At 45.5% G+C, this 16488-nt stretch overlaps 1 protein-coding gene across 1 annotated transcript in view; it reads left to right on the top strand.

Annotated features, from left to right (window-relative positions):
* Positions 1–15704, top strand: part of FBXO32 (F-box protein 32) — a 41303-nt gene extending 25599 nt beyond the window's left edge. The window contains exons 5-9 of the mRNA XM_032253029.1: positions 1224–1317; positions 2174–2358; positions 9218–9400; positions 10485–10628; positions 11772–15704. Coding sequence (XP_032108920.1) covers positions 1224–1317; positions 2174–2358; positions 9218–9400; positions 10485–10628; positions 11772–11861 — 696 coding nt within the window. The 3' untranslated portion in view covers positions 11862–15704. The remainder of the gene's footprint in view (positions 1–1223; positions 1318–2173; positions 2359–9217; positions 9401–10484; positions 10629–11771) is intronic.
* Positions 15705–16488: the final 784 nt, after the last annotated feature.

Here is a 16488-nt window from a genome sequence, read left to right as displayed (position 1 = left end):
TCTTCATTTACTTTTGGCAATTGTGGGGGTGATGGGAGTGGGGACACTCTTTTTCAACAAACAAACTGGCTGGGCACAGTGGCTCACACCTATAATCCCAGCATTTGGGGAGGCCAAGGTGGGTGGATCACCTGAGGTCAGGAGTTTGAGAGCAGCCTGGCCAACGTGGCAAAACCTCGTCTCTACTAAAAATACAAAAAGAAACGTTAGCCAGGCATGGTGGCATATGCCTATAATCCCAATTACTCAGGAGGCTGAGGCAGGAGAATCACTTGAACTCAGGGGGTGGAGGTTGCAGTGAGCCATGATCGCATCATTGCACTCCAGCCTGGGCAACAAAGCAAGACTCCATCTCAAAAACAAAACAAAACAAAAAACTAACCTTTATTTAGGACCTAATTAGTGCCAGGCACTTGCTGAGGGCTTTATGTGCATTCTCCCATTATTGGTCACAACAACCTTCGGAACTCCAGGTATTATTAATATAGGTGAACAAACTGGGTGGGGCACCAAGGAATGTAGTAACTTGCCCATCATCACAGAGCTAATATACGATCAAATCAAGACTTGAATCTAAGGCCAAGAGCTACAAGGATCCTAGTTTTTAGCCACAGTGACATCATACAAAATACATCCCTGAATTTCTCCCTTTTTCCCGTGATTGGCATCTTTCTACAGAAATTTAAGTGCAATGAAAGAGTCTAATTAATAGACACGTTTATTGAACACTGCAGAAGCAGGAGGTATCTGGATAAGACTTTCCACTTCCATGGAAAGTGCATATGGATGCTGAACATGGGCTTTAGGTGTCTTGTGAGCAGTCAGTGCCAATAAGGAAGAAGTTCATGCGGGGGCAGAAGAATTCCCGCTGGGAGGTGATTCTGCAGAACTCAGCCATTCACAGGTCATGGGAGATTTTGTTCCCTTCAGGGTACGTCAGCTTCACTTGCTGAAGTAGGACAAGTATGAATTAGCCCTGGCTGAAGCCAAAATTCTTTATATTTAAAAGAAGAAAAGCAGTTAAATATTCAGCCCGATCCTGGGTTTTGAATTACCCCATTTATCTTTCACTCTGAGCATCTGCTTTTTATTGCATTGTGGCCCTGCCTGCCATTTATCTCCCCGTCAGTCTGTATCCACGTGTCATGGGACTCAAAAGTGAAGATTAGAGGAGAAAAATATCTCTGTATTCTAAGCCTGGCAACTTCTATTTTTATCCTCAGCTGTTGGAGCTGATAGCAAAGTCACAGCTCACATCCCTGAGTGGCATCGCCCAAAAGAACTTCATGAATATTTTGGAAAAAGTGGTACTGAAAGGTGAGCCTTCTCTCAATCTCTTGCTCCTTTTTATAGGCATGGGGGTGGGTAGATGGGTTTTCCAATAGACTGGACATGTCATTTGATTTAAAGACATGTGAAGGGATGGAAATGAATAACTCCAGCTCCATTTCAGAAACACTAGATTCCAATTCAGAAAGGGGTGCAACTCATCCTCATGGCAAAGGGTGAGACCATTACCTCCTGTCCTTTCTTTGGGATCATCCACTTGCCCTACTATAATCCTTGTAGGTTTCTCAGTGTAGGCACAGGCCCCAATGCTGGCTACAGAGCCTCCAGGTTCCAAATTCCTAGAAAATCGACCTGTGTACAAAGTCTGAATAGATTCATAGACTATTTGAGCTGGAAGGAACGTTAGGTCTCTGGTTCAACTGTCTCATTGTACACATGGGGAAACTGAGGGCCATGAGGAGAAGTGATTTGTCCATAATCACACAGAGTCAGCTAGACGGGATTAGAACCCAGGCTCCAGACCCCTGGAACTGTGCTCCTTCCACTGACTGTCCTACGGGGGGTCAATTCTGGGCAAACAGAGCGGCCTTCTGATCAGGTGAGCCGTGGCTGCTGGGAGAACAATGAAAAGAGAAAGAGGCTTTCTAAAAAATGAGAGAGAAGAGAACAAAGAGGGACCTGGATAATGGAAACTCGACCCCTTAACCTCAAGTGCAGAAGCTTGGCCAAGCGTACAATAAACACCGGTGAGAAAGAAAACCATATCCCCAGAGGTGGTGCCAGGGTAACGTGAGCAGAATAGAGACAGAGAAAAAAGCTCATGTTTAAAATACAGGGTGTTCCAGAATCGTAACTTCAATTATTTTTTTCTTCCCTACTCAAGTCCTTGAAGACCAGCAAAACATTAGACTAATAAGGGAGCTACTCCAGACCCTCTACACGTCCCTATGTACACTGGTCCAAAGAGTCGGCAAGTCTGTGCTGGTCGGGAACATTAACATGTGGGTGTATCGGATGGAGACGATTCTCCACTGGCAGCAGCAACTGAACAACATTCAGATCACCAGGGTAAGCCGGCAGGCCCAGCCTCCTCCCGCAGTAGGTCCCTCCACAGAGGCTGGACAGCCTCGCCAAGACTTTGAATTCACTCCCGTGACGGAAGAGTCCGGTCTTTTCTGATCTGCTGCCTTGTCCTGGTGCTGAGGGTGGGCTGGGGGACCTCCTGATAAAGGGAGGTGGGAAGAAAAACGTGGCAAAACAGGATCAAAGTACATGAAAGATGACAGCCTGGTGAACCGTCGTGGGAAAGCTGGAAACTTGGCTTTTGGGGGAGATAGATGCTGGCTGTCCTGCTGAAATCTTTAGCAGGGTTCAGCGATCTCTCTTTGCTCATTTCCTCATAAAGGATGAGTTGTCTGCAGCTGTAGGTTGCTGTCTTGAATACAACAGAGCTGGGAGGGCAGCGGCTTGGAGAACTGGTACCAGCCTTTTAAAATCCTAGTTCTGATTATTGGTAGTTATGACAAAGGAAGGCTTTGATTAAAGACTGTGAGCTTACATGTGGGAAAAGGACGAGCAAGCCTCAAAGCAAAAAGAAAAGGCCCTGTATTACCAGTGAGGTTTGCCGACCTATAGCAGTCGTTTCATTTGGCTTTCACAACATAACTTGGCCCTCAGCTCTTGTCCTCCTGTTAGCGAGCAGGAGGACCCAGGCACAGAAAATAATAATAATAGCAATGGGAGGAAGACGCTGGTGTCATCTCTTAGGGCTCACTAATGGACAAACACACTCCGGCGGCTCATGAAGCACTTTGCTCACTTATCTCATCACTGACCACAGCTGGCTAAAGTGGTTTCCGGGACCCACGCTGATACAGTTTGAGGTTGCCCCCTATCAGGAGAAGGTAGCAGGAAGAAATCCTTTGACTTCTTTTAAATAACTCTTTTACTAGATGAAGTTTTAAAATGCATGTCCATGACCTTACTGGTAACGACCTCTCTGTACCTTCCCTTTTGAAGCTGCGAAACAGAGTAAGTTGAAGCCTCAGAGTTATGTGACTTCCTTAGAGTCGCTTAGGCTACAACACCTACACGCTGCACCTACAGACACACACGCACAGGGCGGAGCACAGATGCAAGTCATCTTTCAGAAACTGTCTCAGGTATTTGATTTTTTTTTTAAGAGAATGTGGACCAGGCACGGTGGCTCACGCCTGTAATTCCAGCACTCTGGTAGGCCAAGGCAGGTGGATCACAAGGTCAGAAGATCGAGGTCAGCTGATCAACATGATGAAACCCGTCTCTACTAAAGTTACAGAAATTAGCCAGGCATGGCGGCGCGCACCTGTAGTCCCAGCTACTTGGAAGGCTGAGGCAGGAGAATCACTTGAACCCGGGAGACAGAGGTTGTAGTGAGCCTAGATCACGCCACTGCACTCCGGCCTGGGCAATAGAGCGAGGCTCCTTCTCAAAAAAAAAAAAAAAAAAGAATGTGCATATTTATTATAAAAATTAACCCAATTCATTCTAATAATGTACCCCATTCCCACGGCTCAAGTGTAGGCACATAGTCTGACCATGTGAATGTGAGACCCAGGTTCCCCACTTCTCTCACAGAAATCCACATACACTTTCTACCTGATTTCTGTCATTGTCTATGACCTGGACTGACTGACTGGGATTATTCTAAGGCCAGGAGACAATTGCCCAGCCAGTGATATCAACAAGCAGGTCCAGATTTCCCAAGGCATCTTCCCTTTAGCAACTTCAGAACACCCATTTAGATGGTCACACTTGGCCAGGTGTGGTGGCTTATATCTGTAATCCCAGCAATTTGGGAGGCCAAGGCAGGTGGATCATCTGAGGTCAGGAGTTTGAGACCAGCCCGGTCAACATGGTGAAACCCTGTCTTTAATAAAAATGCAAAAATTAGCTAGATGTGATAGCACACAACTGTAGTCCCAGCTACTTGGGAGGCTGAGGCAGGAGAATCACTTGAACCCGGGAGGTGGAGGTCGCAGTGAGCCGAGATCATGCCACTGCATACTGAGCCTGGATGACAGAGCAAAACTCTATCTCAAGGAAAAAAAAAACCTCTAGATGGCCACACTTGCCTGGAGTTTGCCTCTGTTCCCTCTGTCCACCTCCAAGGACCCCTCTTGGCCACATCTGCTCGTATACCCTGCACTGCCATAGGCTTACATCCTCAGAGCCCCCCTTAGCTCATCCACAAACACCTTTCAGAGGCAGCTATTGTAGCTGCTGTCACCCCTCTTGGAGTGGAAGTGCAGGGGAGACCAGAGATGCCCAGTGACGTTCTTAGCTATGCACAGCAGTTAGGACCAGAGCTGAGGCCGGAACCCTGGACTCCATTATTCCTAAAATGGCAAAGCTTGCTCAACATCAGTGGTTTCCAAACTTTTTCAATCCAGCTTTCTTCCAGCTATTTATCCAATGATCCAGCTTTTTAAAAGACCCTCTTGAATCCAATGAGATTCTATGAAGAAGAGATCAAACACTGAAGTTCACTCACTACTCTTCTGCACAAGCAGCTGCAGCCAAACCCAGCTATTCTCTGCATACTCCAAGCTTGGCCCTGCCTCGGGGCTTTGAAGCTTGCTGCCTTTCTTAACCCTCCAATCTATGGACATCACCATTCGTCACTATCATGTCACCTTCTTCCGAGCAGTTATGATCTGAAATTGTCTTGTGTGTGCACTTTTCTGTCTCTGTCCACTGGCTTATAAGCTCCACAAAGAAAGTCCATTACCCATCTATTTCCTGTTCCTGGCACAGAGTAGGAGACAGTCAGCAAATCTGAGTTGAATGAATGAATGGTTGAAAGGGAATCTCCTCCCATTCCCTGCCTGAGTACTCGTTCAATGGTCAAAGGAACACAATTGGAAAATATGGCCCAGTATTATGAATGATGATAATAATTTACCAACTGCAGGATTTCTTTTTTTGAGGCAGGGTCTCTGTCACCCGGAGTGCAGTGGTGCAATCTCAGCTCACTGCACCCTCCACCTCCTGCGTTCAGGCAATTCTTCCACCTCAGACTCCCCAATAGCTCGGATTACAGGCATGCACCACCACGCCTGGATAATTTTTGTATTTTTTGATAGAGACAGGGTTTCACCATGTTGGCCTGGCTGGTCTCAAACTCCTGACCTCAAGTGATCCGCCTGCCTCGGCCTCCCAAATTGCTGGAATGACAGGCATGTGCCACCATGCCCGGCCCCAACTGCAGGATTTGAGGCAAGTTATTCAGTCTCTCTATGCCTCACTTTCCTCATTTGGAAAATAGTTGCAACAGTGTCTATGCATAGCCGTGGTGTGAGATGTAATCAGTTAATATATAGAAAGCAGATGGCGCAGTGCCTAATGCACGGTAAGTCTTGTAAGTGTGTCGGCTGTTATTACTAAGGGCTGGCTCTGTGCAGACGCTCTTCTAAGTCCTTTACATGTATTAATTAACTCACCTAGTGAAGAATTGTAAATAGGAGTCATGACAGTGGCTAGTGTTTAGTGGGCACTGTACTGAGTGCTTCTATGCATTATCTCATCCGCCCAACCAACAAGACGTAAGATAAGATTTTTTTCACGTTCTAAATGAGAACAATTAGACCAAGTGGTTAAGAATAATTTGGCTGAGGCCTCACACTTGGTAGAGTGTGGTACAAGGACTGACTCCAGGTCTGTCTACAGAGGCTATGCTTTCAATCACTGTACCTGCCTCCCACTGTCCTCTGTCCCAACCCTCCTTGGCTCTGAGCTTCCTTATATTGCACTGTACTGGAAACAACGGAGCTTTAAAGGGCTTTTCTTTTTTGGTTTTTTTGTTTCGTTTTGTTTTTTGAGACAGGGTCTTATTCCCATTGCCCAGGCTCAGGTGATTCTCCCACCTCAGCCTCCTGAGTAGCTAGGACTATAGGCACTTGCCACCACACCCAGCTAATTTTTGTATTTTTAGCAGGGACAGGGTTTCACCATCTTTCCCAGGCTGGTCTCGAACTTTTGGGCTCAAGCAATCCTCCCACTTCAGCCTCCCAAAGTGCTAGGATTACAGGCGTGAGCCACTGCACCCAGCCTCAACACAGATGCTCAACCCTCCAGTGGAAAGTGAAATTGAGAGAGAGAAAGGACTTAATTACTTCAGGCTGGACTGTATTTTACAACTTACTTTTTTTTTTAACAGTTTGACCCAAAGACAAGTATGTTATTACATGTAAATATGAAGTCGACTTTCAGAGTAAATGCTTTCTGTTTTGCCAAAGTGCTATCAGTCTCCTCCCAGCATAAAATCTTGTTTTCCTGCAAAATTTTCATATCTAATTCTATGAAGCCAATTCTTATTGGCAAAATAATTAATATAATAAAGAAGGAAGGAAAAAATTAAGAGAATGGGTCTTACGGGGAAAAAACATCAGGTGCAATGACAGGATCCGGTGGAGGGGGCACTGTTCAAGTATGTGAGGGGTGACATAGACCCGAGTGGATGTCAGCCACATGCTTGACTATGGGAGCGAGAGTGACTAATTTTTCTTGTATGTGTTTAGATTCGAAAGGAAGAGGCACGTAAGCAGTTAACCACTTATCAGGAGGAAGGGCTCAGCCTGGGTTCTGGGCAAGGATTTTGGAAAAGTTCAGGTTTGAAAATTTGACAGAGTGAACTCTGCCAAGTGGACTTGCCTTTAATAGGAGTTAATGTAATAATTGGCCTGGGAGTTTTAACCAAAAAAGTAGAGGCTTTGAAGTGCTGGAAACGAAAAGAAAATCTCATGGCAGTTTTATTAGCTCATATGATCAGCAGCAGATGATAAACGATAAATAGGTCTAGGGCCTTCTGCAGTTGGCAAAGACCCGAAGCTCGCAAACAATGGAGAATTCTACCCAGCAGCTTGGGGTAAAACGAAGGGGTAGTCATTGTCAAGTCATAGATACTTTGAATGAAATAGGAGGCTGAAGTCCTTCTACATCTGAGATTGTTGGAGCTGGGAGGGATCTTCAGAGTCTCCTAAGCCATTCATTTTGGACATGGGGAAACTTCCCAGGGGAGCTGGGATGCAGACGAGCTGCCTGTCCATCTTGTCCCTCCCCTGCACCTCCCATTCTTCTCCTCAGCTCAGCCACCTCAAGCCCCCTTGCCACTGCTCCCTCCCCACCTCGGGCCTACCCTGCCTTGCTGGGGACAGAATTGCCCAGACCAAGTGTCTCCTGGAATCCCCCATATGTTTGGGCTTCAATGTGCTTCAGACAGAGTTTGGCTCCTGTAAAAATGTGAGGAGGGAAATTGATACCCACTCTCAGGATATTTTCCCTTGAGCTAGGTACGGGCTTCTTCATCCTGTATTATTTTTTCTGTGACCTCCCAAAGGTCACAGAACATTGATGTAAAAATGTGAGTAGTCCAAAATCAAGAGCTCACCCAGAACCAGCAGGGTCGGGACAAGGAACTGCAGTCTCAGGTGGTCTGTTGACTGATCTGGATGGCAGCAGCCTGTGCTGTTTGAGGCACATCAGCAAATAGATTTGCGGATCCCCGGGTCCAGATTCTTCCCACAGTGCTTTGTGCTTCCCTCCATGACACCATTTATTGTATTATTTTGTGTTACTTTACAGTTATTTGTTTCTGCTTCTGGGTCTCTCACCAGCCTAAAGAGCTCATTGCAGCAGCCTTAGCACCAGGCCATAGGAGGCACTCAGAAGAGGTGGTTTGTGCTGTGCTAGTCTACAAGGGACACAAAATGACACAAAGTGAGACCCTGCCTTCAAGGATGTACATCTGGGCAGGGTATCATGAGCTCATCAAAATTTAAAAACAAAAAAGGCTTAAATATATTAAGTTCAGGGATGTACCAGAAGCTCTTGGAGAAGCTCACGATCAATTGCCAAGATATTATCCACAGACCACCAGTTTTCAAAATGTTCCACCAAACCCTAGGTTGGAATAGAGATGTCTCAAGGGAGGGTGGCGCTTGGGCCAAAGTCTTCTGGACGTGCATTCCCAACGTACGCAGACACGCGCACGCGCGCACACACACACACACCCCGCAGCACAGAGTCTCTGTGGTGTTGTTTTCTACCTATTTAATTATTTGGTCTTCATTTACTCCACAGATATTTGTTGAGTGCCTTCTATGTGCTGGCCACTCTTACAGACACCCAGGACACAGTAGTGAAAAAAGATTAAAATACCTGCCTTCACAGAGCTTAAGTTCCAGCAAGAACATTCCCTTTAAAGTTTCTTTTGAAAAAAAAGTTCATGTTCATGACAAAAAGAAGGATATTGCAAAAAGTGTCTGAAAAAGATCCCAAAAATCCTAGGAAGGTGCAGTGAGCAAAGGAGTCACAGAAACAGAAAGGCCTTTCAGAGGAAGTGGGTTTGAACTGGACCTGAGCAGGAGGACTGTGTGGCTGAGCAGAGAGGACAGGGAAGGTGGAGGCACTGAGTTCAGGCTGTGCCAGGCGTGTTTGGGTGCCAGTGAGTAAATCTACCTGGAGGGACCTGAGGTCTGGAGGGTGCCAGGGGGATGGGACTTGGGGTGGCAGGCTGGGCTACTCCATCCAGGGCAGTGAGGCCTTCAGGAGGGCAGTGAATCTTGTAATTGTGTGAACTGAGTAAAGCATGAGGAACCAACATGCCCTACTGGAGAGTCTCTAAGAGTCAAGGTTGAAAGCTTCGTGAAATGTGAGGAGGTCCCTCTGGCGCCTCTCAGCTCAGCCCACCTCACGCTGTTCTTTCTGGGTCATGGCCATGGTCCTGTGTCTGCATTAAGGATGGGGAGATTTACTACTGCTTTCGACCTCTTATCAATAAACTGCCTCGAGGGTGGAGGACAGGGGGACAGCTGCATGCTGGGAGGGTGTGGCCTGGTGAATCGCTGCTCCGCGGCCCCCTCACCTGTTATCACCCTTCTCTCTGCAGCCTGCCTTCAAAGGCCTCACCTTCACTGACCTGCCTTTGTGCCTACAACTGAACATCATGCAGAGGCTGAGCGACGGCCGGGACCTGGTCAGCCTGGGCCAGGCGGCCCCCGACCTGCACGTGCTCAGCGAAGACCGGCTGCTGTGGAAGAAACTCTGCCAGTACCACTTCTCCGAGCGGCAGGTCGGCGAGGCCCAGCAGGCTTTCCTCCCACCCTCCTTCTCCATCTCCCACCCCAGCTTCCTTGGCGCCCTGCTCGAGCCTAAGGTCTGGGTTCCCCCTACTCCAGGTTTCCCTGTTTTTTGAGATAGCATCTTGCTCTAAGGCCCAGGCTGGAGTGCAGTGACGCAATCATAGCTCACTGCGGCCTCAAGCAACCTTCCCACCTTAGCCTCCCAAGTAACTGGGACTACAGGCTCATGCCACCGCACCTGGATAATTTTTTAATTATTATTTTTGTAGAAATAGGATCTCTCTATGTTGCCCAGGCTGGTCTCAAACTCCTGACCTCAGGTGATCCACCTGCCTCAGCCTCCCAAAGTGCTGGGATTACAGGTGTGAGCCACCGTGCCCGGCCTTAAAGTACTTTTATAGATATTATTTCATTTTATTCTAATGGCCCAGGGAAGGATAGGTATTGTTGTGCCCACTTGAAACAGATCAAAGGACTAAAGCCACAGATGGCTCAGTGACACATCCGAATGAGTGAAGCGGCTCTCTGGGTGAGGAAACTGGCCCTGACCTTGAATCTGGGCCTTCAGACACAAGCTCCAAGCCTGTTTCCCTTCATCATGCTGCCTCAAGTCTGTTGGTCTTTTTCCAGTTTCTTTTTATGGATGTGTGAGTTCAACAAGTTCTGTTCATGAAGCCACTAATATTTAGATAGAAAATAGAGCCCTAGTGCCAAGCAGTTATTACAGCTCCCTGGAAATGATCACTCAAGGCTATAGCAAAGAAAAGATTGAACTTGTTTATTGAAATCACCTAAACTTTAAAGGACCATCCAACCACAGCTTAGTAAAAGTCACTAGTAACATGTCACCAGCCACCTGGTTTTTTTGTTATGTTTTGTTTTAGGCTTGGTTAAAAGCTACTGTTTAACTGAGGAGCGCTAAGAAGGTACTTCTTTCTGTAATGACTGTTTTCCCCCCTGGCTATCGGAGAAATCAAAAGTGGGGAAAGAGGATGAGAGTAAACCTTTTCAGAACCAGAAAAACCACAAGCTGTCTTCTTGACAAACTCTTGCAATTCCTCTTATTCATTTTAGATCCGCAAACGATTAATTCTGTCAGACAAAGGGCAGCTGGATTGGAAGAAGATGTATTTTAAACTTGTCCGATGTTACCCAAGGAAAGAACAGTATGGAGATACCCTTCAGCTTTGCAAACACTGTCACATCCTTTCCTGGAAGGTATGTGTCTCAGAGGTGGCCGCCACAGACCCCCAGCCCAGCCCCTAAGAGCCAAGAGTGCCAGCCAGCATGATGAGGCCAGCACCTGTCTGCCTCTTCCCCATCACAGTCCCTAGCTGAAAGTGAGGGCAAACTGATTCAGCACCTGGGAGGGTGGAGATGGAGGACTTTTGTAGACCTCCATTTTCCCCACCTTCTTATGTTTATTTATTTCTGTGTTCCACCCACCCACCCTTAAATCCTCCTCTCTCTGTGTGTACAGGTACACACTTGCACGTGGAAACACACAGCTCTTAGTTTTTCCAGACCTGTAAAATGTTTTCACTGATGCATCATAGATGGACGTAGCTTCAGGTTCCATGTGATAATGGGATTCATGTAATTTGCAAAGATTAAATCAATGTACTTGACACATTCATAACCTTAAATATTTGTCACTTATTTATGCTAGAGCCATTCCAGTTCTTCTCTTCTGGCTATTTTGAAATACTCAACAGATTTTTATTTTTTTTGAGACGGAGTCTCACTCACTCTGTCACCCAGGCTGGAGTGCAGTGGTGGAATCTCAGCTCACTACAATCTGCACCTCCCAAGTTCAAGCAATTCTCCTGCCTCAGCCACCCCAGGTAGCTGGGATTACAGGCATGTGCCACCATGCCCAGCTAATGTTTGTATTTTTAGTAGAGACAGGGTTTTGCCATGTTGACGAGGCTGGTCTTGAACACCTGGTCTCAAGTAATCCACCTGCCTCAGCCTCCCAAAGTGCTGGAATTACAGGGGTGAGCCACTGCGCCCAGCCTGAAATGTTCAATAGATCACTGTAAACTGTATTCACTTGCTGATCTAACAGCAGGTCTTACTCCGTCTATCATACCACATCTTTGTACCCATTGATCTACTTCCCTACATCCCCTTCTTTTTCCCTTTCCCTGCTCTGGTAACCACCAGTCTACTCTCTGTCTTTATGAAATCTACTTTTAAAGCTCCCACATACGAGAGAAAACATGCACCATTTAGGCCTGTGGCATTATTGACAGAGAATCATTGCTTTGAAGCTGGAAAATGCCTTATGGTGCCAAAAGCCAATGAGCGGCCTCTGAGAACTTGAACCTAACCATGTCATAACCACGTGTTTCTTTCCAGGGCACTGACCATCCTTGCACTGCCAATAACCCAGAGAGCTGCTCCGTTTCACTTTCACCCCAAGACTTTATCAACTTGTTCAAGTTCTGAACCCCAGCACATGACAACACTTCAGAAGGATCCCCCTGCTGCCTGGAGAGCTGGGAATATGGCATTTGGACACTTCGTTTGTAAATAGTGTACATTTTAAACACTGGCTCGAATCTTCAGAGATAAGTCATGGAGAGGACATTGGAGGGGAGAAACGCAGTTGCTGACGGGGAATTTAAGAATGTGAACTGCTCACTAGGATTGGTATGGAAAAGCAGAAATACTGTAAATAAACTTTTTTTCTAACAATTTGCCAGCAAGGCTATAAGGGCAATAATTCTGTTTCAGCGGTGAAAATGGAATTCTCTTGATGTTCACGGAAACTCCTTTAGAGTTCCCTAGGAAGAAAAGGGCAAAACTCAAATACAAAATAGAATGCTTTGTTTACAATGTGAAAGTGTGTTTAGAGAAAAAAAGAAGAAGAAAGCAAACTGCACAGGAGAAACCCTTGGGCTTTGGGGTTTGATCTGGTGTTTGTTTTGAGAAGGCGGAGGAAGCGCCACCCATCGTAAACCTGCATGGGCACAGAACCTTACCCTACAGAGATACCACACAATGGTCTACCTCTAAAAGCGTAGAGTGCCCTCTCTGACAACGCATGTGATCCAGTAGGCAGTGTCTGTTTTTCTTGTAAGTGTTTTCATCACTATAAAAAGTGATTTAAAATGGAAAGGGATATTGGAGGCAACCGTCCTCTGGTTTCAGACTTCCTTTTCAGGCAAACAGGGCCCTCCTTGGAGTTGTCTGTTTACCAGAACAACCCCAAAGTACACGTTCCTTTTTTCCTGTCATGTTGTAGCAAGAGAAGGCTAATTTAAAACAGTCTCCAGGGGAGAATCGCTTGAGCCCAGGAGTTCGAGGTTTGCAGTGAGCTATGGTCGTGCCACTGCACTCCGGCCTGTCTCTAAAACAAAACAAAACAAAACAAAACAAAAAAAGCTGTCCCAGAGGACATCCTGCTGCAGAAAAGATGATAGAATTAGTCACCCAATAAAATAGCTGTGAAGACTTCCTTATTCCTGCTTAACTTCCTTCCTTGGGTATCTTCATGGATAACTGTGGACTGAGTGGGGCTGGAGCGCTGAGGCTTGAAAGACAGGTTTTACAATCAGCCAGTTAAACAGCTTACCAACTGCTGTTCCCCTTGTCAGGGAGATGAGCTGAGGAGCTTCTTTTCTTTAGGGCCAACATCAAAATGAGTCCATCTGAGCTGGGGCTTTTTGCAAAGGTGGGCGATTAAAAATCAAGGCTGGAGTTCCAGCTAAATAGGGAGGAGAGGTACCACAAGTGCATCTTAAATTTGCTTCCGGGATGGGCAGTTAAAACACGAAGATTCCAAGGGGATCTTGCGAGGCAAATATCAGCAGGTAACTGTGGAAGAAAGGAAATCTCAGGACCTAATGAGTTCATTGTAAAATATTCCTGGGAGCAGATGGGGGGTGTTTTTTTCACTTTTTATAGAATATTGTTGCTTTCCTACAACAGTGTACATATATTTGCAGTTGTATATGCTTTTTTTTTTCCAAATAAAGTTTGCATGCCCTTGGCAAATAAGTGAAGCAGAAATAGGAACCTGGTCCACATTCAAGTTGAGGAATGGTGTGTCTTTAAGAGGTGACCTTTGGAGTGACCTGGAAAGGGGGAATATGGCTAAGCATGAAAAGAAATGAGGAAAGAGACAAGCTAGTGATAGAACACCTCTTAATCCCCGCCCTCAATAGCACACTACCCACGTATCAGCTTTCTGAAGAGAAGGGACCTACTCTTCTGTACTCCTCACTTTGCAATGTTTGTGCTTACACCGGGATGTCTCAGGTTTTTTTTCATTATCATCCCCCAAAGGAGAAAAAAATTACATTGAATTTAAATTTTCCCTAATAAGAAAAATTAAATATGAAAGAATAGGATTTTGTTGGGTAAGACTGAGCTTTGGAGGGTCACGAACCACTGTAATATCTAAGGTTTGGTTTTGTTTTGGTTTTTGTTTTTTTTGCAATCCCCCTCCCCCGAATCAATCTCACATTGGGAATGCGGGACCTAGACTGTTGAATAAAAAGCTACTTCTTCCGTAATTGTCAGGTTCGCTCCAATTTTTCAGCAGCTTCCCTAAAGACATGGGGTGGAGCTGGGTGTGCCGTCACTGAGAGAGTTCTGGAAACTTTGACTCTCAGTGACATTTTTAGATTTAGGGGTTCGTGACCTTCCACATCTCGCCATCAACTTGTGATCTCTGTCCCTTCATGCTGATCAAGAAAGTAGAAACTCCTCATCGCCTTCAGGTTTGCAGTCCCAGAAACATTGCCTGCTGTGGACTGTCAGCACAAAACTGGGACAGTGGTCCCAGTTAGACTGTCAGCAGTGCACATACCTGCACGATCAACCCCAGGCAACCATGTGCATCTGTGCAAGACGACCCCTGCCCCAACAGAAGGGTTACGGACTTCTGAAATGTTTACCAAGATGGTGCCGGTGGGCTCTCCCCTTGTCCTTCGGTGTTATTGGAGCTGGTGTATGACACAGTCAAGGAAATTTTTTAAGGAAAATGAAAAAGAAATCAACCTTTGTGGTTCTCTTTCATTGGAAGGGGAGAATAAGGAAGAAAATGGCAAGTAGAGAGGGAGAGGGAAAGGAATGGAAGTGGCATGTCTTTAATGTTGTGGCTTGTGTGGGGATGATGGGAACAGCACAGCAGGCACAGTGTATGTGTTAGTGCCACGTGGTATCTGTTAAGTATGGCCAGAGCCTCACATATAAGTAAGTAGAGTTAAGACAATTCTTGCTCTTTGAACAATAATATTAGCAAACCATCCCAGACAACCTGACCTATCAAACAAAAGCAAATAATGCCTGTCTCAGAACTGCTGGTCTAAAAGCCAGAAGGGGCACAACAATGGAAATTGCTGGAAGAGAGAGAATGCTCTACTCTCTTTCCTGTGCCTACCTACCCGCATCCTAAACCCTGTAAAACAGAATTTCAAAATAGATGTCAAATATGAAGTAATTCAGACTTCCAAATAAGGAAAGAGTTCGCCCAGGGCAGTATGAGCAAATCCACAGGGACGTTAAGATTTGGTCCAACTCAAAGGTTTATGGGCAGGGAGCCTAGAGTCTCTTGAGAGTAAGGCCCTGCGTTTGGGAGAAGGAGAATATGTGAAGCTCAAGAGTGCTCACAGTAGAGAGCAAGACCCAGAAAAAAATCCAATGGCATTTTAAACTAGATTGCATGATTACTCAATGCTGTTACTTTGAACAGACAAATCAATTGGATGGGAGGGCCAATGGCAGATGAACAAAAGCCGTTAGGTGAAAGCTATCCCCAATGTATCAGTTGTGAGGTGATTTTTGTGTAATGATGATCAGGTTTACATTCAAGTGGCTTGAAGGACTTATTTCAGAGGAACTGAGTTTGCACTACAAAACTCTGAACACTAGAGCAGGTTCTACTAGCGCTTGGGAAGTAAGGTAATAGGTGTGTATTCTGCTATTGCCACGGTTCTCATCTTTGTGGATTCACATACCCTTTCCCATGAGGAGCTTGCTACTAACAGGCTCCTTGTATCTGTTGTTTTTATATGGGAGAAGAGAAAGAGCTTGGAATTTCAATTGTCTAAACAAGTGGTATGATTTACAAGGCGGCAAACCATTCAAGAGATGTTCAACTGTATATCATTCTTAGCATTCAATACAATGTTTATTATAAAATACACACCTGAGTTTATGTTTTTCTACCAGGCTATAAGTGCAATAATGTCTTGCTATGCAAACACTCCATTTTATGTGTGAATTTTTTTAACTGTAATTTTACGTGTGCATTTTTTTTAACTAAACTCTATCATCATTTTCTATGTTGACATCTTTTTTTTTTAATCTGTTTCCAACTCTCTGAGTCTGTGAACCATCTCTTCTGACTGGATGCTGGCCTAAAATCCTATTAGTGCTTAAACAGACCTCAAAACACTCTGAACCTCTAGGCCAATACAGAGATGTTGCTCTTTGATATATCTTGGGTCCTTGATGGTTTCAACAAACAAGGTCATAATTCCTTTAAATTCAGTGTTTTCTGTAGATACTTTCTTCTCAGTTTCATTAAGGAGAGTAACCCTGTTTGGTTTTCCAAAGAATGGAAACTCCTACCCCAGACTTTAGACTTAGAGCTTCTGCCTTTCAAGATGACAAAGAGGTCCAGAATGTTTAGGGGACATGCCTCAGCCCACCTAGTACTCAGTGGCAGAGCTGAATGCCAACTTCAGGTACCCCCAGCCCTCCACCCCAAGCACATTTTGGTACAGCTGGAGACACATGACATTGGATGTGATTTTTCTCAAGACCTTCACTGTGGAAGGCATGGGAGACTACCCAGTGTTGGCCATCTGGCCATTAACATTTCCATTTCAAGGCCCTGATTCTTACTGGAGAAGTTAAGGAGCTGCTTAATGTTTTTACAGAACTCAGATTCTGTTGTGAATGTGGCATTCCAATGAGTACAACCTTCCTGCTATAAAGAAAGCAGCACATTTTGACAAATTTATTTTTTCCTTGGGTACTTAACATTTTTATTACAAAAACGGCCCTTATAAAAAAGACAGAAGGGCTGGGCAGTGGCTTGCTTCCTAGAAACTGAGATTCC

Source organism: Sapajus apella, unplaced genomic scaffold, assembly GCF_009761245.1.
Source record: "Sapajus apella isolate SASKATOON/1434 unplaced genomic scaffold, GSC_monkey_1.0 scaffold3, whole genome shotgun sequence".
In the NCBI taxonomy this organism is placed as follows: Eukaryota; Metazoa; Chordata; class Mammalia; order Primates; family Cebidae; genus Sapajus; species Sapajus apella.
Note: the sequence above shows the minus strand (reverse complement) of the source record. Positions and strands in the feature narration are given on the sequence as shown.